Source organism: Sinocyclocheilus grahami, unplaced genomic scaffold (assembly GCF_001515645.1).
Source record: "Sinocyclocheilus grahami isolate Dianchi unplaced genomic scaffold, SAMN03320097.WGS_v1.1 scaffold978.1, whole genome shotgun sequence".
In the NCBI taxonomy this organism is placed as follows: Eukaryota; Metazoa; Chordata; class Actinopteri; order Cypriniformes; family Cyprinidae; genus Sinocyclocheilus; species Sinocyclocheilus grahami.
This window is the reverse complement of record NW_015506157.1, coordinates 162,548-185,503: the sequence shown is the minus strand read 5'-3', so window position 1 is coordinate 185,503 and position 22,956 is coordinate 162,548. Positions and strand designations below refer to the sequence as shown.

General features: G+C 40.1%; 1 protein-coding gene across 1 annotated transcript; it reads left to right on the top strand.

The window, feature by feature from the left end:
• Positions 1-1,490: 1,490 nt before the first annotated feature.
• On the top strand, positions 1,491-22,554 carry LOC107565060 (collagen alpha-1(IX) chain-like). Its single transcript, XM_016250243.1, has 26 exons — positions 1,491-1,597; positions 2,259-2,382; positions 3,428-3,821; positions 5,033-5,110; positions 5,194-5,295; positions 5,375-5,428; positions 12,154-12,207; positions 12,285-12,338; positions 12,432-12,485; positions 12,673-12,726; positions 12,818-12,871; positions 12,970-13,023; positions 13,554-13,607; positions 13,713-13,757; positions 13,845-13,898; positions 13,977-14,030; positions 14,397-14,450; positions 14,595-14,666; positions 14,752-14,787; positions 16,365-16,409; positions 16,503-16,535; positions 16,832-16,978; positions 17,923-18,099; positions 18,990-19,080; positions 22,031-22,108; positions 22,246-22,554. The coding sequence occupies exons 1-26, from the start codon at positions 1,537-1,539 to the stop codon at positions 22,509-22,511; spliced, it is 2,343 nt and encodes a 780-aa protein (XP_016105729.1). The 5' UTR covers positions 1,491-1,536; the 3' UTR covers positions 22,512-22,554.
• The last annotated feature ends 402 nt before the right edge of the window (positions 22,555-22,956 follow it).

Here is a 22,956-nt window from a genome sequence, read left to right as displayed (position 1 = left end):
AATATGTTATGGCCTTCACAGTGACCACACTTCATGTTTTTTTTTTTTTTTATTTGTGACCAGTTTGTATATGCCATTTTCAAGATTTGATTTAAAAAATAAATCCCAAAATTAAAACAACACTATTTATTGGTTAAATAGTTGTCAGGAGTTTCTGTTGCTGTTATAAATGCTGCTCTAATATAATATATATTTTTATTTATAATCATTCCCACTAAGGCCTGGTTAATAGTTTAGAAGCAGGTCAGTTTGTGGCCCACAGAATGTTTGCGGAGCTCTGCTAGTGCCTATCCGCGACATACTACATCTGTCTCCTAGTGCGCTATCTAGACAGTGATCCACTGTCTGCTGTAGACTTAACAGAGATAGGTTGCCTTTCCTTGCTTTTAGTGCCTATCCTATCTGAAAGTTCAGCACGCAGTTTGGGGAGCATTTAGTGCTCAAATTGGGGGGGGGGGGGGGGGTCTACTGTAGTCTACAATCTGTTTAAAAATCTAGTTGTCATTTTTGGGGCAGCAGCCATAGAATATGCACAAATCTGCATGAAGCATTTATGATACAGGTGCCTAAACATCACTGCCCACCTGAAATGAGCATAAACACACCAAAATGGCAACAAATGTCCCCCCAAACGGCAGCATGTGACTGCAGAAGGATTGTGTGAGGAATGTGGAGGTCAGTGTTTGCATAGGATAATGTGCTGCAGGGATGAAGGCCTGTTGGGTCCGAGGGTGGAGTGGAGCTCATGCATCAGGTTTTCTTCTAAGCAGATTTAGGGTGAAGTCAACGTTGGGACCAGAGATGCTTCTTTAAAATTGTCTTTATGATCACTGCGGGAACAGCCAAGGAACAATCTGCAGTGAACTTACTTCAGGAGAACATGTAAGTAAATGACATATGATTATAGAAGATATAAAAGCAACTGCTGTTTAGTTCAATTAAAATATGAACTCCTGAAGATGGCATATCGCACTTTGTGTTAAACCATTATTATCCAGCATTTGTTATGCATGTAAACTTTTCATGGTTTATATTGGAATGCTGCACTCAAATGCACTGTACTGTTTATTGCATCAGTGCATATATTAGTGTTTTTTTAATACTGATTGTCCTAGGTGTTCAAGCTCCTCCTGAACTATTCACTATAAAAGAGTGCTTACAAAGAATAATTGTGTGTGTTTTATCATAAATGCATCTGATTACGTACAAAAGAGAGTTTTGCAAAACATGTTTGTGAATTGCGTCTTGCCAGTGTTAATCTCCACATTTCAAATGCATTTGGAACTGAAATGTAAGTTTATATCACATTTATATTAATAGCAGAATTTTTCTAGTGCTAAATAATGTTTTCCATTTTGTGAAATTTGTATTTTCAGTGAGCATTTATCATTTTGTATTCCAATTATACAGGGTCTACATGTCAGTGCTATAAAGTGTTCACGGTTGTTTCTACCATTATATTTGCAATCTTTCTCCCTTTGCAGGCACATTTAAATTCCAACCATCTTCATTTCAAAAGCTCCAGCTTTGAACAAAATGCTGGTTATCACAGTCCTGCTGGCTGTCTTTGGCCTTGTCAGATGTCAGGAATTAGCAAGTAAGAATCTGACTGCAAAATTCAGCATCATGTTATGATATGTGTTTCAACGTAAACGAAATTGACCTCAAATTTGAAGAGAATCTCAGATTATTCTGAAAGCAACTACTGACAGCAAGGTATCAGGTGAGCTACAGTGAAATGGCTATGAAAGAGTATGTTTGCTCCTCTTGTTGACCAGTAGAGGACAGCACGGAGCAGTTTAAATCATTCCTGGCCAGTACATCATCATCCGTGCAGCAGGGCTACTTGATGAAGATTGAACTCTGTCTCGGTCACTCTCACTTTTCTTTTTTTTTTGTGGAAACTGATCTGTCAGCTTAATTCCAAATCCAGATTCCATATAAATATCCAAAAGTTTCCATTAGGGTTTTCTTTCCTTTTTTCCCCCCCTAGTGCATATCACTAGAGAATAATTAATGACTTAGACTTAAATTAATTCATTGCAGTTTCTTTCTTTTTTCTTTTTCATTTAGACTGTCAAACGCCATCAAAGTTTTGTAGCTTAAGTCAATCCATAAACTCTGTCAGACTATTGTAAATAATGAAAACCTTGGCCTCGGTTGCGTTTACTCTTTTAAAATTCAGTTGGGAATATTACACAGTGAAATCGACCTTGAAATTCCCCTTTTTTGAGCGGCCCATTTGCTTTTATTTTTAGCATATGACCTGTTGGAAGAGTTTGGCTTGTCCGAGTCTAGAGGGGTGAGAAGGGTCAATGGGTCTGAACCTGACGCGGTGGCGTACCGTGTTAACCCGTCCCTCCACCTCAAGAAGAGCATGAGGTATTTATATCATCCTTCTGACATAATACTTTTCCACTCTTTCTGCTTTTCCACTGAGCGTAATCATGCTCGCCTCCAAACAATATCTCTCATTTCCTGCTCCTGCTTCCCAGAATCTTCCACTACTATAATCTGGGGTTTGATTTGAATTTGATCAGATATATGCTCACACGTTATATAGCATGCATACACAGAGCTGTCTGTTCCTAAACAGCACAGTCATTGTCCTGAAATGTTGGCATTATATTCTCACGTCTTTCTCAAGCATCGGCAGCTGTTCCTGCATGTCAGCTGTGGTTATGGCATGTGCTGGGTCTTTCATTTTGTGCGTGTGGGCCAACAATGCTGTCCGCAACTACCTCCCACTAACATCCCCTACTTGACCAAATACTCATGAGACGTGCATGACTGTAAAACAACCACCAAATGTGGATGCTGAATGTGATCAGCAACATCAAAAGAGAAAACGAGAGAGCTGTGGAACCACACTGTGCGTAAATGAACATTGTTCTTGGAAACATTAAGTGCTAATTTCAACAAACTGGTTCTCTTTAAAAACAAACAGGAGCAGAAAACTGAATTGGAAACAATTGGAGACCATTTGGTTTAGATTAATGCAAAACTTCACAAAAGGTCACTGCAAACGACCACTGTTAAACAGAACATGTACCAACAGTTATCAAGCTATTAGCATGTTTTTAAATATGGTAATCATTCAGTACCATATATCAAAGTACCATGGTGTTCCCATCACTGTATCCAGGGCCACAGCTTAAATTCAACGTTCGTTTTCCACTAAATCTACTATTATTGTCATGATATGAGTTAGTTCCAGTCCACAAATTTGAATTGGCTGAGATTTTTCAGTGACTCTTTCAGCCAAGGCAGGTCTTAATGAGTGACTTATTGAATCATTCACACCACTACTTTGTGCTGCTTGGAGATGTTCAGCGGTTGATTTTTCTTTGGCTTTGTTTGCACTGAAATATTCATTTCTCCTCTCCCTGTGAACTGCACATATGCTCTCACCCATCTCTCCATCCAGCGACATCTACCCGGAGGGTCTACCGTCAGACTACTCTGTCATCGCCACCTTCAAAGTGCCCAAGGACACTGCTAAAACATCCTGGAATCTGTGGCAAGTCAGCGATCCTGAAGGCCGGGACCAGGTGGGCCTTCGTTTTCAGGGCGACACTAAAACCCTGGACTTCTTCTACACCAGCCCGCAAGGCACGCAGATGCTGCGGACCTTCCAGAGGGTGGAAAAACTATTTGACGGCGAGTGGCACAAGCTGGCATTTAGTGTAAAAGGAGAGCAGGTGAAGCTGCTGGTGGACTGTGAGGAGGTCAGCGTGGAGCCTCTGGATGAGCCACGGCCCGTGATCCGCGAAGGTTTTACCTCCATCGTCAAGAGGGCTGTAGGTGACCGCTCGGTTTCGGTGAGTACCAGCGAGAGGCTTGAGTAGCTACTGATTTACAAGGAATTATCCGACTGAGTGGAAATGCTGTCATTATTTACTCACCATTAAAAAAATGAATTCTGTGGAATGCAAAAGGTGATATTTTGCAGAAAAAAAGTAACAAACTAAATGTTTATTTAATCGGTGATCGAATTATCGGTCTTATAACCTATTGCAACATGCTAGGTTTGAATATGTGGAGTCGCAAAAAGGTTTAAGAGTGACAGTGAAGGGCTTTCAGAGAAAATGGAAGATCTTAGAGTTGCCATTATTGACGACCTGCTTCTTCATTAAATCAAGTCTAGCAAATGATACAATTGTGACCCTGGAGCACAAAAGCAGTCTTAAGTCACTGGGGTATATTTGTAGCAATAGCCAAAAATACATTGTATGGGTCAAAATTATAGATTTTTCTTTTATGTCAAAAATCATTAGGATATTAAGTAAAGATCATGTTCCATAAAGATATTTTGTACATTTCCTACTATAAATATATCAAAACTTCATTTTTGATTAGTAACAAGCATTGCTAAGAACTTCATTTGGACAACTTTAAAGGTGATTTTCTCAATATTTAGATTTTTTTGCACCCTCAAATTCCAGATTTTCAAATAGTTGTATCTCAGCCAAGTATTGTCCTATCCTAACAAACCAGACATCAATGAATTGACCCAATGAATCCAAAAACTGACCCTTATGGCAGGTTTTGTGGTACAGGGTCACAATTTTATTAGGTACATTTAAGTTCAAGTATATTTTCCATGTACACCTGGTGTTACAACTATATACTAGTAGTATACTTGTAAGTGTACTATTTCAAACCTTTTGAGACTAAATGTGTGGTTTATAAACATAGACTATTAAGTATAACAGTAGTAGACTTTGAGTACACAACTAGTGTACATCCAAGTTCTTATTTTCTATTGCAACAATACAAGTGAATTCATAAGGTATGCTGTACTTACAGTTTATTCACACTGTGGAATTTATGAGTTTTTCTTTGAGTTTTCTCTGTGGTAGTGCAAAGCCAAGTCAACATAAGCCAAGCATACTTAAGTAGATACTTATAATAAAATGATACTCTCTTGTTTTTAGTGTAAAAGAAGTAGAAAAATCTTACATTTTTGTAAATGTATCCTAAGTAAAAGAACATTGATAAGCTATACGTTAAAGCCTCTGTGCTTGTGTAGGTGGATCTGCAAAAGATGGAGGTCTTCTGCGATGCGGATCAGGCATACTCTGAAGGCTGCTGTGAGCTCTCCAGTGTGGTGAGTCAGCTGCCCCGTGTGTGGGCTCTTGCCCTCTTCTGCATGAGCTTTCAGCCTGTTCTCATCAGCTCGTTCCTCAACAGTGTGGAGGATATGCTGAGATTGGCTTAACTGCTGGAAGAGGAAGAGCCACCTGTAAATGCGTACACGGACAGCCGGGTGTCCAGGGACGCCCAGGACCCAAGGTGTCCAAAACCTCGCTTCTCTCTTCTTAAACAATGAACTCTGCTATGCAATCTCTACAAGTGTGTCCTTCTTCCGTAGGGTCACAGAGGCCTGCCAGGGAATACGGGAGACCCAGGCGGAGTGGGAAACTGGGTAAGAGTTCTGTCTGAAATCTCTCACCGTAGTGTGGGACTCTGCTGTGTTTGAGTTGGACAAACAACAAGCAGTAGTCGCTGGTCATTTGGGTTTAATGAGAGGGCATTAATGGACAAACATGCACTGTCAGGAATGAAAGCAAGCAGAGAGGATTGAAAGAAGAGATGGAATTAACCTGGAATAGATCCTGCCTAGGAAGTGAAGTTGTGGAAAATGGCAGTAGGAGCATTACTAAAGTACAGCATGATGGAAACAAGAGTCAGGACTCGCTTTGAGAAAATGGTAAACACTGTGGCTTGTCTCATTCGGCAGAGCATCCTGTGCTAGATTTTTATTTACTGACAGCAGCAGAAATTACTGTCAGTGATAGGCTGTTGCTGATGTACGCGAGCTAAAGCCCATCATAAGTGCTATGTATGTACTTGAGTGATAGGTATGTGGTATTTGAAACAATTAAGAATGTATAAAAACACTTGTGCGCACAGCGGTATTAAATCAAATTGACACTTGCAGGCACTCTTGAAAGGACAAACCAAGGAGGTCTATAATACCTGCTGAAAGCTATGTTATTAGCACAGGCATTCGTCTCAATGGTACTTCTTTGAAGTATTCGGTTTGAAACCTACCATCTTCGCTCATGGAACAATGAAGGTTTTCAGCCACTAATATGAGCTGTGAATTCCATGTAATTAATCACATTAACGTGACATCATAACAATGCCCATGAACCATTTCATGCTTTTAAGAACCCTCCAAAAAAAGAGTTAGGCATGGGAAAGCATCTACTATATTATTATTTATTATATAATATAATCAGACTACATTTAATGGCTGATGATAGAGAAAATGCTTTTTAAGACCTGATGAAGGTTACCAGTGGCATGCTAACCAGCCAAACCATAACACCTTGGGATAAACACAGAGGTTTCTTGTCACTTATCATTCAAAATGTATTGCGTAAACTGGAAATTTTCAACCATCTCTAGTTTTCTGGGAAGGTTTCTAAGCACTTCTTGGCTTTGTTCAGACAGGCAACAAAAAAGCATTTTTTTGGCATACATTGTATGACTCAAATCCCTTTAGCTGTTTTTAGCCTGAACCGCACAAAACTCCAATTTTACAAATCCGATCCACACCACATCCATGTGGTTTTAAATCTGATTAAAATCAGGCTTTTGGAAATTCTTAATGTCTTAATGGTGAGATCAGATTTAATTTTTTCTGTCATTTGAGAAGCTAAGTGACTGTAACGTCACACAAATTAAAGCCTACACCTTTCTGACTTCACACATTTGCACTCACATGCAATCATTATGCACTGAGTGGTGAATGTGTGAGCAGTTTTGCACAGTACATGAATGAATGTGTTATTCAGTAATGCCTTTGCCATTTATGAGGTCTGATACATCTCATGAGTTCAGCAACATGGTGAGATGGACATAAACAGAGGCAAAAATATCAATGTTGACAACAATGTCTCAACAATGTTAACGCCAGGTTCACACATACTCCGTTTGCAGTACATATGCGGTGCAAAAGCAGCACAAGCTTGTTGTGCTTTCACACAACAGTGCATAACTGCTCCACAGCTGTAGGCCTATACCACAAACACAACATATATTCATTCATTTTATTTCAATTCAAAAGTTTACTGAAAATGATTTGTCAGCATTTCGATTCTCTTTGTACACAGTAAAGTCTTTCATAAGTGTCATGTTTAAAAGCACATCAAACAGTGTATTATTCAATTCATTAGGCTTGCTCAAGCAAGTGGCAAAACATTTGAACATAGGCTATATGTTAAAATCACAAACATTATAGACGAAAACAGCCTTTTCTTTTGTATTTAAAGGGGTTATATGATGCGATTTCAATTTTTCCTTTCTCTTAGGAGTGTTACAAGCTCTTGGTGCATAAAGAAGATCTGTAAAGTTGCAAAGACTAAAGTCTCAAATCCAAAGAGATATTCTTTATAAAATTTAAGAGTCAGCCACACCTACCTAAAACAGCTCGTTCTAACACGCCCCCACATGTCTACCTCACTATGTGGGAAGATTTGCATAACGCCGCCCAAATGTTCATGCAAAGAAAGAAGGCATAACTTTTATTCTTGCTGTAGTATTGTTGGTGCCGCCGCTGCCATGTCGTGAAGGCACTGTTTGATTCGTTGTGAAAGCAAAACTACTTTGTTTGGCCTTCCAAAAGAGGACGATATCCACTTCGTCATGCCTAGAGCTGATCCGTGCTGGTCGCTGAGGAAATACTAAAACTTTGCGCTGTGGATCGCCAGATCGGCTTTCAGCGTGGACGAAGCGGAGTCCAGCCCAGGGTCATCACATGTGGTTGCCGCAAGCCCTCCGGACGCTCCTTCGTCGAATCCGCCGGCCGCGCCGTTCTCAAGCCCACCGGCCTCCACTCACTCTAGGCCGCCGTGTGTGACGCTGTGTTTCGTTGTGAAAGTGAAACTACTTTGTTTGGCCTTCCAAAAATGGACACGACTAGAAATCAGTGCCTAAGTTGTATTTACAACACTGTTCCAGAACACTTCAACCCAAAAATTCAGATGTGTCCAGCACATTTTATGGAGAACCGTTTCCTGATCCTGGGAGAGTAGACTACAGTGTTCTGACTCAAAGACTGTAAGTACGTCACACGCTTGAGGTATTCGGCCAATTACAACGCACTGGACAGCTGGCCAATCACAGCACACCTCGCTTTTTCAGACCGATGAGCTTTGTAAAAATCGACACGTTTCAGAAAGGCGGGGCATAGAGGAGAAACAATAATGTACAGTATCTGGAAAATAATGTGTTTCTTGAACCTTAAACCGCATAAACACATTTCATTACACCAAATACACAAAATAATGTTCTTTTTAGCAACATCATATGACCCCTTTAAATCTTTATACAAGAAATCCTGCAGGTCATAAAGAACTTCATGTTTTTCACCTCCACGAAGAGACCAATGCAATTCATTATGTCACATTGTTTATCTAAGTGTGAGGTAAGGGGTAGTTTTCCTTGCTTTACCATGGATAAAAAGCCATGTTTTGCCGTGAAACACAGTAGACTTTAAATTATATGAATCTATGGTGAAATTACTACATTTTCGTGTCAATACATGTGTATTATTCAAACAATGCTTTAATCCAGCACGGTACAGCACAGCTGCTGCTGCAGACTCACCGCTGCTGGACCGCACTGCCGGACCGCACTGCCGGACCGTAACGGCGTGCAGTGTGAACGCTCTAATTCATTAACGTGCACGGAAAAAAACACAGCATACACACTGCGAACGGCGTATGTGTGCATCAGACATAAGGGCTTCATCTTTCTTAATTTATTGTAAGCACATTGTGGGCCAAATGCCAACTGTACCAACACGAAACCTTTCAAACACCATTGCTCAATTGGTTAACTCACCTGAACTATAAATAACACAGGAAGGAAGGCTAATTTAAATTTTAGATTTTTGATTAAGGCAGGCTCTATTCTCAACACTCCTCTCTCCTGGCCTGTAATGGTAGTTCTTGATAGGTTTACACATTCCCATCATAAAACTAATTCTCTATGGGAAAAATAATAGTATTTTTACTTCCGGAACCCTACTATTGCACTCTGTCAGAAAAGTTCTGAGATACCATGCGTAACGTGACTAAATTATTTAAAATGCTTCCAGAATCGTTATATTTACCATACACCCATTTGCTTTTGAGCTGCAGTGGTATAAATAAATAAACGGAAAAATCAATTGTGGCGTCAGTCTCCTAGTCTCTGAGACAAACTCAAAGGGAGCAAAGCCATTAGAGTCTAAACAGGCCCTGCAAATATACAGGACAATGTCTGCCGATCAGCTTAATTAAAGGACATGGCATAGCGCATCAGGATCCAATTACTAGTATACATTTGGGCTATGTAAGCACAGTTCATGTTCGTGAGCGACCTTGGGCGGTAAACTTGATTCTTTCCACCCCGGAGTTATGGCTAATTTACCTCTTTGATCTGAGTCCAGTTCTCTGTGGTGTGCTGGAATAATATCTTTAAAAGTCAGCCTCGGCAGCATGCGGCGGTGCTCTTTTTCAAGTATTAACATTGAAGATGCTTCTGTAAATCGATCATAGAATCTATCCTGTCTTTCCAAAAACACACATGCTCTATCCTTCTTTTCTTCCTACAATCTCCCACCCAGATACACGCCCACACTTTTGATAATCCGGTACAGTCAGGCCGCTGCAAGAGTGGATCTGTTTAATGGAATATGCAGCAGAGGGGGCAACATTGTGTTTACTGTCTTCCTGCTGGGGGCTACCGAGTGCAGTTCCCCCGCAAACACACTGTACATCTGCTGCTGTGTGTGGTCTCTTCTGTGCCAGGAGGAGTTTGAAAAAGTCTTCACTGTGTTTTGTGAACCCCTGTTCCCAGAGGTTACTCCACTAATTTCACAGTGTGGCTGTAGCACAGAACTTAATGTACTGAGGGAGCTGCTTGCTTATTGTGTTAAGTGACTCAGCATTTGATAATGGCCAGTCATTTCATGACATGAGCAAAGCAACTTCAATTTGAGAAAGTTTAGCAGAGTTCAACATTAAGCAAAAGAGCAGTGACAGAATGTGGGGACCAATGGGAAGTGTGTGAACAAGACTCCTAGAAGCGTAAGCAGAGCAGAGGCAGTGCGCACCCAGGGGCACCATAATGGGGGGGAAGGTTAAGATAATTCCAAGGGCCCAGCGAGGGAGAGGGGGCCTAGGACGTGTATTTTACTGAGGGGGAACGCGATCGCGGGGGCGGGCCCAAGTCAATGATGTTCAGGGGGCCTGGAAAACATAGCGGCGCCCCTGTGCGCACCCATTGTGCTTTAACTGGCAGCGTTTGTAGCGAACAGGTACAGGTAGTCCTCCAATTTTCATAATTTAATCGCAATAATGTTCTAATGCAATGGTATTGCATGTAACCATATAAGATAACATGAAATTATGCGCTGCTTGCACTTACAAATGAAGAGTTTGGTTCCAAAATGCAATAAACGCCATTTAAAAAAAAACTGAGTTCCCACCAAAATCAGTATTGTATCTGGTCAGTTTTGAAAAATCAATTTTTAATTTTACACAAAATGCGATATCCGCCATGCTATTCTGTCATGTTTTCTCCCTATCTTTCCAAACCGCGACAAACGGCAGTCTTCCTTCTCTGCAGAATGCGATATATCCGCTCAACCAATCAAAGCGCACCATTCCACGCGTTATAAACAGTAACTGACAAGCTACGCAATATCGCGTTCATAAATGCAGATGAATCGCCTTCGATTATGAACGCGATATTGCTTAGCTTGTCAGTGATCAATGGCTTTGTGTATTAAATGCTGCTCCATCTGAAAGCACGTAATGGAGATTTAATACTGATCACAGAACCGGCTTTACTGACGAGATGCGCATGACAATCGCATGCGATTTATCGTGCAGCCCTAAAAAAAATTAATAATTTTGATGGCATTGATGAACCTGTGGTGGTTTCTGTGGTGGGGAAGAAACGTAAGCTATTAATAAAATTAGTATTGACCAAGTTCAGAGGCTGTCATATGTGGATCAACTTTACTTTGTTGTGTGCTTTCAACAGTTTCAATATGTAAAAATAACTTTTATATTGATTCAGTGGATTTATTGCATTTTGGGAAAAAATTATACGTTTTTATAATAAATCTTTGAAAATCTAAATCTGGATTTGAATTTTTAATGTTATTATAACCTAAAGATGCTATGTGAAAGTTTGAAACAGAAAATAGTGGTTTTCATCTTGCCACTTTCTGGGTAAAGAAAACACATTTTGGATTTATAGCGTTATCCCTGTTTATAGATTTATCCCTTGCTGTCTATGCAGGGTCAGAAAGCTCTAAGATTTCATCAAAAATATCTTAATTTGTCTTCCAAGGATGAACTGAGGCCTTACGGGTTTGGAACGACATGAGGTCGAGGTCAAGGTCAAGGTCAAGGTCAACTTTATTATCCCCGAAGGGCAATTTGTTTCACAGCCAACAGTAAACCATATGCAAAAAACAAACAAGCACCACAACACAGAGACACAAACAATGAGGAGGAGTAATTAATGACAGAAGTTTCATTTTTTTTGGGTGAACTACCCCTTTAAATGAATTCCAGAGAATTCCACATGAATTTCCCCCCCATGATCAGTGCAAAAAACAGGGCACTAGATAATGGCTTACAAATGAAGGAAAGGAAGATTCATTACACGATCAGGCCAGATTTCACAATTGACCTCTGTGATGCAAGAACAACGGTTCTGAAGCATTAAATCATGTTGTTAAACCATTGTTGCAATATATATTTAAAAAAAAAAGTAAATTAGTAAGAAAAACTGTGCACAGGGCTTATGAAGTTTAGACTTCCACTGCTTGCCCTTTAAATTTTTTTTTTTCATTATAACCCTGGAAGCTACTGGCAGCTGTTCAGTTGTGTGACTAAGGATCCTGTTTGGTCAAGTGCATTTTTATACCAACATGGAGGGAACCATTTCCAGCCGTTCTGTAGCTCCAGGCTGTCATATAGTGGAATACATGCTGCCTTTTTCCAGCACCGTAAACCAAGTTCTTTATGTCTTTGGCCAACATTATTGGCCAATTAAAGTCTACATCTGTTGTCGTTGTTACATATTATTTACAATTACAAGCAATCTTGCAAGCATTCATCTTAGAACTTCTTGTTGCAGGGGATACGTGGGAACACTGGAGATTATGGACATATAGGAGAACCTGGGCCTAAGGTGAGTGGCTTCATTGTAAAGTCCCTTGGTTGGCATTGTTGTACAGATCCACTCAACGGTTAACTCGCGTTCCACAGGGTGAAGAAGGCATCAAGGGAGAAAAGGGCATGAGAGCACCTCGTGGCCGGGAGGTAATACATCATCCAAGTGCAGAGCCCCATTTTGATGGCCTTGTAGCTTTGCATCCAAAGGTTTGCAATAACCAATCTTCTTCTCTCTCACAGGGTGACAGAGGACCCAAAGGCCTGAAAGGGCTAAAAGGAGCTTCGGGTCATAAGGTAAAAACAGCATTAGTGTAGTCTACTAAATCACCTTTGCACACAAGCTGGTTGTAGCTTGTTGCAATAATTTTTGCAGTAACCACATTTTAAAAGTAATACACAAAGAAGTATAATAGCTTAAGCACATCAAGGTAACCAATGCATTACACATTATATATGTTTTATGTTGTGCGTCTTATCAAAGGGAGTGCAAGGGTCACCTGGAGAGAGGGGTGAGACTGGCCAGCAGGGGGAAGTTGTAAGTTCTGTTAGAAAACACTTTGCTTCGATAAAATATATGTGAGATGGATTGTGTTATTGGGAATATGAATGACTCATTCGCTCCCCAGGGTGCAGCAGGAGAACGGGGATACGAGGGGATTGTGGGCTATCAGGGAGTTAAGGTATGTTTTCTCCCTCACTCTGGTTTGTTATTTTCTCTAAAACATTTGTTGCTGTGTTTAGTTGGAAATCTCACAATTCCCATTCCTTCCTGGAACAGGGAAATGAAGGCTTAACTGGAGCTGAAGGATCTCGAGGACCACGGGGTTGGCAGGTAAAAAAAATCAGGATGGGGACGTTCAGCAATGTGCTGCACGAAATTTAATACCAATAGAGTGATCTTAAATTTAAAATCGGACACCTCCTTGGATCATTTATGCATGTGCACGTTTCTGTATTCATGGAGGTCAACGTGAAAGGTTTAGGGACTCTGTGGGTGAATCTCATGAAAAAATGTGTGGGTTGTATTTTATCCTAAAATCAAAAGGGAAAAAAAGAATAAATAAATATTAGTATTGGGATTGTTATTATTATTTTTTAAAACATTACATGCTAGTAAAAGGAACAAACAACTTCAGGGAAGCACCACAAGTCTGAAATTCCTCATCTTTTGGGGTTTGAAGAGGAATTAAACTGTCTGCAGGGACACAATTTGAACATCAACAAAATCGTTTACAAATGCCTGCATTTTTGCCATATGCAATCTGTTGACACCACAAGCAGCAAAGCTGGCCTTTTTTTAAATCATACAAATGTCATGGGAATTTGACTGCATGTTTATATTCTTTCTCTGCTCTGTGACAGGGGATTGTGGGAGATCCCGGTGAACGAGGAACACCTGGAGAAAAGGGAAAGCCAGTAGGTATTCTAATAGTCACAAAATCATGCTGCTTTAAACAATCAGATGGATGATGGAAACATATTGATGGCACATACAGTAGATATCGTTTTTACTCTTCACAGGGTATTCAAGGCCCAAAAGGAAAAGTTGGTGGAATAGGGGAAAAGGTTGGTTACTTGTCAAGCAGTCATGATGACAATACTTTGTTGACCAATGAGTTGAAAGTCTAGTGTTGATTCTTTTGAATATGTCAGGGTATAGTTGGTGATCCAGGTTTGCTAGGGCGAGATGGAGACCCTGGAATTGAGGTACCGATTGCCCTTTCAGCTGAACTTTGTTTCATGCCCACTAGCTTGCTTTTAATCTCATGGTATTACCACATGCAGGCTTATCAAGGACAACAGGGAGCTGAGGGAAGACGTGGACAAGTTGGTGAAAGGGTAACCTAACTCTTATTGACTTGTTGTCTTGACAAATGGCTATTTAGCTACTAAATGTATAGCACCACAGCAAAATAGTTTTAGTTAGCAACACAGAACTCAAACTATGAAACCGTTATCTCCAGTGAATCACTCACCGAATCAGTTAGAACAGTTCTTCACTTACTGTATGGAATTTAGGTTGTTTATTGTTCATATATACATTTATACTAAATACATTGAAAATGTATTATTAAAACAATCCGAATTTCCTTAGATGAAAAAACTACTGCTTAAGTCCTTTATGACTCCTATCTCTACAGAAGCATCTGTCTGATTGGGTGTAGTTGTGTGTGCTTATGCAACATGCTTGAACATTTTACACAGGGCGAAAAAGGCGAACAAGGGCCTCCGGGGGAAATGGGCCCTCCTGGATTAACAGTAAGTGCTCGTGTGAAGAAATGACCTCTGCACTGAGATATATGTGACTTTTGTGAATACCACCTTGATATTTTACCTCAGACTTTTATGACATAAAAATGCACCCTGCCTTCTGGTAGATTTATAAAGTGCTATAATCTCCAGGGGCCGCAAGGTTACAAGGGCTCTGCTGCAAAGCCAGGAAGACCAGGATTTATTGGGCCCCCTGGAAGAACGGTGAGCTATATTCCAAATATTCCAAAGCATTTGAAATAAAAGTTCATACCCCTTCAAAATGCTAAAACATGCCATGTCTTCATAGGGGCACATGGGAATACCCGGCAGACCAGGCCCCAAGGTAATGATCTCCACTAAATTAGGAAACCCAAATTGAACACAATTTTGTCTCATTAAAAGGGCATTTTGAATCTTTCAAGAGGCTGCAAACAGACATAAAATGGCTAGACATGGCTGGGGACAAGGTGTGATGTAAATCATCTCCTATAAATCCTTGTCTTGTAAATCTAACATATTTCTGCATCAGCTCATCAAAGTTCTGTCATGCAGAAAACTTTATAGAGGGGTCACTGCAGATGCATAAGATCGTGTGTCAGTATTGGCTTAGTGTAGCCAGATATCCCAGGATCCACAGTCTAAAATAAATTGGGGGGGGGGAATGAGGCCCACATTTTCTTTTTCAGAGTCCTTTTGGCATCTATACATATTGAATCACTGCTATGAGCATTTACAGTGACCAGCAAACCATCTGATGTGATGGACAACCATTTAAACACTTGTGAAATCTATACTAATACAATGTGTCATCAGATTTGTTTAAGCTTCGACAAATTGCTGGAATATCATCTCGAGAAGAAGGAACTCACCCATTCACAAAAAAAGCAAATGGAGAAAAGCCAGAACGTCTTTCCAGACGTTCAGACGTCATCTGAAAGCACAGAACATGTTTTCACACTGGAGTCATGTCTGAGCAGCACAGCTCTTCATTGGATAGCACAGCAGTTTCTGGCCGCATGTACAGTGACTTGGCTCTGAGTGCAGTCACACTACAAAGTGTGTTAGACTGAAACTGCTGGCTGCTCTGTTCTCATTCCAGCATCAGCCCTCCGCTGATATCTAAACTTCTGAGAAGATCTCCACACTTCATTTAAACGTGTCACTGCAGACAAGACTTTTCATCTACATATTTGAAAATAATCTAATATTCACAGGGACTGTGATGGTGTCAGATGGTGAAGGATTATATGGTGTTAAAAGAAACACATCTTTTCCCTCATGTGGTCATCTGTTATCTAAACATGGTTTCAGCATCACATGGATTTCGCCATAAGCACTGGTGACTCTTAACCGCTGTAAAGCCACATTTACCAGAACATACTTTGCGGAATTTGAACGCCTGGCCATCAAGGTAACAGCCTGATGTTGTATTAACATGTTATGTAATGTAAAATGGTTAAAAAATGGAAAGCATACAAAAGTTAGAAAATGGAAAGTATCGGTTTTGTTCCTGCCACTATTCATTTTAGCAAAAGAAATGGGACCCTCGGTCTAGAATTCAAATGTGCACCCATCCAGAAAGAATTATAAAAAAGAGTTATTGGTAGCAGGAACATTGTAGCAAACACTTGGAACATCATGTTCGTCGTGTAGAGCGTCTGTAGAGCAGTTGAGAGCCAGAGTACACAAAATTAGATCTCGGGTTAATGTGTCAAATTCCAGGGCAATTTTCCGATTAGGACGCATTACAGCAAATTGTTTTTCTCTTGAGTTTTACAGCTCTCTTTTCACACAAACACAAAGTGATGAAAAGCATCACCATCATTTCAGAGTTTCCTCTTGCAACACCTCGACAACTAATTTTGAACTACAAATCACATTTATTGGATCAATTGCAAATTTTGCTTTTGTATCTTCCAGGGTGACACTGGCATTCCTGGGGTCCAGGGACGCAAAGAGGAGAAGGTAGTTGTTGACTCAAATGCATTTCATTTCCTGTTGACACATTTCCATTATCATATGGTTCTAGTTTCTCACAATGCCACATTGTTTCCACAGGGTGCAAAGGGAGTCAAAGGACCTAAAGGCAGGGTAAGACCGTCTCAGAGATTGTTCACATTTCTGTTTAATTAACACCATGGAGACAACTTCTAAGCATTAGCAGCGATGGGTCTGGTCTGTCCACAACAGCAGCAGAAATCTAGTTGGATTACATTTACAAAGCTGGTTTTGGAAAGACGCGACCAATTGCCACATCAGCATATTGTTTGAGTTCCATGTCGTATTTCTTTCCAGACGTTCTGTCGAGATATCATTTTGAAACATGTACACAGTATAAAAGTGAACTTGCTTGTTTATGGGTGTGTTTGTATTTGTTTGTTTTCCAGGCAGGAGACGCCGGTGTGCCAGGGCAACAGGGAAGTAGAGGAAAGCGAGGCCCTGCTGGAGATCTGGGTAGAAAAGGCCGTGTAGGCTCCAAGGGAGTGAGAGGAGACGGTGGTCTAGTGGGCTTTCAGGGCCCACCAGGCCCACCAGTAAGTCTGAAAATCCAACTCACAACACATAACTAACCTTTTTCCTGTTGCTTGCTTTGGTCGGCGGAGGAAGAGACTGACCTTTTGAATTAGAGAAATCATAAGACTTGACATGCAAGATACAGGCTGAACAGACTGGAGTCAAAAGATATCTTTTTAAGCCTGATTAAAAATGCAACCTTTGGTGATATATAGTATTGGTGATTTTAGATATGTTACTAAAACATAAGCTGGGCTGGGTATCGCCACCACATTGTGATACGCCCCATTAAAAAATACGGCAATGCATTACAATATCATAATTGGTTGAAACTGATTGGAATGGAATGATCATAGTATGCAATTCTCTGACCAAACATATTATTATGTATCAACACACATCACTTTCTTCAACTTAATAGATGTAGTAGAAGCTGTGTTTCCATTCCTATTACCTAGCCCGGACGTATTGCCAAAATGGCTTCCACCCACCTAAGGGACTTTACGTTATGGTCCATAAGCAACTGAGGGTGCGCATAAGTAAAGAAATGTTCACCAAGAAAGGTGAAATTCAACCTTCCCTCCTTACCTAAGCCTAAAAGAATGTCTGTTTACAGGTTTGTTAAGTGTTTTCATTTGCATTTCACCAGCCGACTAACAAGCATCACCTTCAGACAAAGCCTTCAAAGCTTCTGGGAGAATCAGCCCTTGTGGCACTTGGCGTAGCATGCATGAAATATGTGGTAACCATTTTGGTGTCAAGATCGCTAGTAAACGCTTTCTCATTAGTGCGGCTTTCTCTGCAGCTCAGGGCAAGGTTTTCATTTAGTGTGGCTGTAAATCCATAATGAGGCTGGTGAGATATTGTTGGCCGTATTTGTTTCTCCTTCATTACACAGCCACCCACGGGCGAGAAGTGCTCTGATCTGATCTCCATGTTTCAGTGGTAATGATCTCTTTCTTAGGGCCCCACTCTTCCTGCTCAACATGTTATCGAGGTCTGCAAGAGGGTGGTGCTGGAGCAGATGTCCACATTCGCCAACTCCGTGAAAAGGACTTGTGCGGCCGTGTGCCCACTCTATGGAGACGTGCCAATGGGTGCTCCAGGTCCCCCAGGACCAAAAGGACCACTTGGACCTCCAGTAAGTTACCCACCTCCGAGAAGAATCACCTCACAACAACCCTGGAACAGTCATAATTTTGCTAGACCTTGGAAACAAAAGGCATTTAGCCGTGATTTGTTTTAGACATCAAAGTTAGCACATGTTAAACCTATCTTTGCCATAGTAAACTAAGGAAGAACATGGTCCGTACATCAACTTTCTTCTAGGTCAAGTCTGATATGTACATAGTGAGAAGGCCTCTGGAGAGCGTGCAGCAGTATTTGGCAGTATAGGTTGGAATTAAAACATTCAGAATTTCCAAGTCCCCGTAAAGACAAATAGGATGTCACAGACGAAGCACTTGCTCTGTGTTGAATGGTTTTTGGAGAGAATCCCACCTTCACTGGAGTGGAAAGCCTTTCCATATTTCTCAAGCAGATCTTTTTTTCAGACTTCTCGAACATTTTCACTCAAGAGGCCCAAAGGCAGATAAGAGTTCACAGAGCCTCAAATTCAAACATGTTAAACGTAAAAGGTTGTAAAATTGAGGGTTGTGAAAAAAACGGCACACGATGTAAAGAGGCTTTTTGAGGATCAGCATAGCAAAAAAAATAAATTAAAATCTACAGACACTTTGACTCTAAGATTTTAAAGGGTTCGTTCATCGCCATAATTTACACACTCTCACGTCATTTCAAACCAGTATGACTTTCTTCCTTGGAATGCATAAGATGTTTTGCAGAATGTCTAAGCTACTATTTTCCGTACAACAAAAGTACACATTTGCCAGTAGCTGTTGAGCAAAAGTTTCACCAAATCTGCTCCAGGGGGACTGTATCTGTTGCTTTGGGGAAAAAAGTGTCTGCTAAATGACTGATTGCTAAAAATAACTAAATTTGCAACTATTTCCGCAAACACCATTATAATAGGGTGATCCTGGCATTGATGGTCTTAAAGGAGAAATCGGGCAGCAGGGATTCTACGGAGAAGCCGGTGACCACGGAAGACAGGGCTCACCAGGTAAACCATTTTCACACTGTAGTCCAAACAGTAGCTTATTGGACATGTACCAATACAAGGGTGGTCCACCATGTTGGTGCCTTCACATCAAATAAATGCAGTTGCACTCATGCAGATAGCGTAATAAGTCACAAATAAAGAATGTGCCAAGATATAGAGAAGCAATAATGCTAAAAATTGTTATCTGCCTGTATTGCTCTTAGCTGTGTTCATGCACAGTGAACTAGCATAACAAATACTTCTCAGCTGGAAAACTGAGCAGCCCATATAACGGATTCACCTTCTCAAGGAACTGTTGTCTTTTGGAATGGGATGTGTCATGAAATAAATACGAACCAGCGCAAGTGTCCTTAAGCAATGTTAGTCTGCAAGCATCAGCAGAAGAAAAGTAATAGCTTTATTAAACATGAGCAGATGTGGGACTCCTCTGCCAAACTGCATTAATGAGGCAAATGAGTATACAGGTGCAACTGAGGAATAGATCAAACAAAGTGTTTAAAGAAAACTTACCAATGATATTACCTTGCTGTGACAGAATCAAATAATATAAAAGTTAAAAATGTCAGCAAAACAGACAAATGGTTTGTGCTTGCTTGCAGTTGGGGTTATGGACCTGTGTAGTAAAGATACTTTGAAACAGTTGCTTCCCAAACTATAAGCTACCCACTGTATTTAACTACTTAAAAGTTAAATGCAGTCAAGCTGCCTACAGTTAAGAAACATACATTTATATACACGCTGCATGTTATTAATAAACATGTTCTTAATGTTTTTAAATAAGAAGAGATAAAAATTGTATGTTTTTAGTACTGTCATGAATAAGCCATAGCACATGGCACATGTTTAAATATAGTCCACAAGACGAAATAATAGCTGAATTAAAAAGAAAGAAAGAAAACCCCATTCAAAACTTGACATACTGTACACATGATTTTTCCCTAGTTTGTACTAAACAGTTAAACTGCCCATTGTTGTTCAGAAAAATCCTCCAGGTCCTGCACATTCTTTGGTTTTCTAGCATCTTCTGCATATTTGAACCCTTTCCAGAGTGACTGGAACATTTTTTCACAATGAGGACAAATGAGGGACTTATATAAAACTGTAAATATTCTCTGATGCCCAAGAAGGTGGCAACGTAATACATTCAGAATTAGGGGCTTCTTTTCAGTGTGTTTTTTTATTTATGTAGTACTGCCCTTCAGAAGCTACTTAAGATATTTACATGTTTCCAAGAAAATTTGTAACAATGTTTGAAACTTTTAACAATAAATAATAATAATAATTATTATTATTATTATTAATAATAGTAAAAAAAAAAAAAAATTGCCTTACGGTCTTAGAAACTGAGGTAGGCGTTAAACCAGGGGTGTTATAATAATAATAATTATCATTAGTAGTAAAAATTATAATTTGTTTTTCCTTACGGTCTGAGAAACTGTGGTAGGCGTTAAACCAGGGGTGTCCAACCCTGTTCCTAGAGGGCCACTGTCCTGCAGAATTTAGCTCCAGCCGTAATTAAACACATCTAAGCAGTGGATCAAACTCACTATAAACTTGTAGGCAAGAGTGTTGGAGCTGGTTGGAGTTATACTCTTACCAGAGTCTGGCCCTCCAGAACACCACTGGCTTAAACTGCCAAACACACACAAGGTTATGTAAAACCAAAAAAAAAAAAAAAACACACACAAAGTTGTCAGATCCAATAGCCTTAATAATCAGCATTTTTACATATAGCACAGCTAAACTTTAGGCAACCCGAGTTTGAGTCCTGGCTCCTGGACCTTTCCCGATCCCATCCCCCCCTCTCTCCCACTACTCCCATCTACTCTGCCAAGACTTGCCAAATACATTATTTGCCATAACATTGCCATATCCATTACCATGCCAATCTCTATGAGAGTTGTCATGACAGAGACTGAGAAAATAAACACAGTGGATGGATTTTTACCACAATAGGGTGGTTGTGTACACATACTGCAGACATACAATTATGGCATTGCCCAAAAACTATTTAAAAATAAAATGTGCAGATCTGCCGTTTAAAAAAAAAAAATCTTCCACTACCTTTTATCAATAAAAAAATGCAAAATGGTTCTGTGCAGCTGAACTGAATTATAAATGCAGCACTAGTTGTTTACTAAATGATCACCTCTTCAATTAGCATGTGCTAATCAGCAGTACTTCACTACTTGTCATGTCAAAAGCTTGGTAGAGGTTTTGCTGTTACAAATGACAAGCCATTACATTGCATTGTTATTTAGTCTGGCAATGATGTCACATATATCAGTTCCCAGACAAGCTAATGAAAAGGAAGAATATTTACAAGTCACTTTATACAGGAATGACCTCAGCACACGCATTGTTAATCAGTATAAAGAACGCTTCCACCAACTACACTCTTCAAAATAAAGGTGCTTCACGATGCCATAGAAGAACCTTTTTGTCTAAATGGTTCCATAAAGAACCTTTAACATCTGAAGAACCTTTCTGTTTCACAAAAGGTTCTTTGTGGCGAAATAAGGTTCTTCAGATTATAAAAAGGTAAGAAAGAGATGGTTCTTTAAAGAACCTTTGACTGAATGGTTCTTTGTGGAACCAAAAGTGGTTCTTCTATGGCATCGCTTGAAGAACCTTTTGAAGCACCTTTATTTTTAAGAGTGTAGTGAAGGGTCATTCGTGAACGATTCATTCATTACGAATCACATGACAAATGAACAAAATACATAAAGTAATCATTTATGTTCCTCATAAAGTATCTTTGGCTGCATCGGGAGTTCCTGATTCTTGATGATTGGAATTCTACTGTTGAAAATATAATATGTAATGCCACTCAAATGAATGAAATGACTTGTTCATTCGGATGGTTGAGATCACTCAAGACACTCACTACCACCAACATCTATTTGCATTTGCAATGGTTTTTTATTTTAGTGAAATGTGTTTGCCACAGGTGACAGGGGAGAACCAGGAGACAAGGGAGCTAAAGGCTATGGCCTTCCTGGCCACATTGGAGAGCAGGGACCAAAGGGTAACGTAACAATAAAAAAAGAATTAGCCTCTCCTATGACAGAATCATCACCTGAGGTCAAATTAAATTCTCACTGTCACGGTGATTAGACTATGCAGCATTTCATTTATTCTTTATTTTTCACATATCATAACCAGGTCAGCGTGGGCGACCTGGCCAGGCATTTGATGGGCAAACAGGTCGGATGGGCGAGAGAGGCCATGTGGGCCAGCCTGGTTTGAGGGGTCATCCTGGACTACGTGGAGTTCCTGGGGTCTGTCTGACATCTGGGTGTGCCTTACTCAATGCTACTTCTAATGCACAGCCACGACAAGCACCTCAGCAGGCGCCTCAACGGGCACCTCAACAAACACCCCAACGCTCACCTCAACGGGCAACTCAGAGGTCTAGAGGACGGCAGTGAAAGCACCTCGAAGGTCAGACAGTGTCGTGTGTATAGTATTATGGCGGAAGGATTAGAAACTGAAATTGTGACATGAATGATAATTAATGTAAATATAAAACTGAAATGTGTCCATCAAAAGACTGATTTAACATTGCAAAATGCTGACTTGTAACAAACTGCAAGAACTTGAAATTGTTGACAAATTTTCATTAAGGTAATTTAAACATGCAAATAGAGTTAGCATATATTATAATAGGAACACATGTATATGTAGTTTCAAAAATGATCTGCACATTGCTCATTTTTATTTTCAATAAATGCTGTTTATAATAAAAATGAAAAATTTATACCTAAGCACAATTCTCTCTCTCTATCTTGACTTGCGATTGTTGTGTAACAGGTTGTGTGCATTTGGGGGATTTGTTTATGGGAGATTTAGAGCTTTTTCTTACTCCAGAATGTG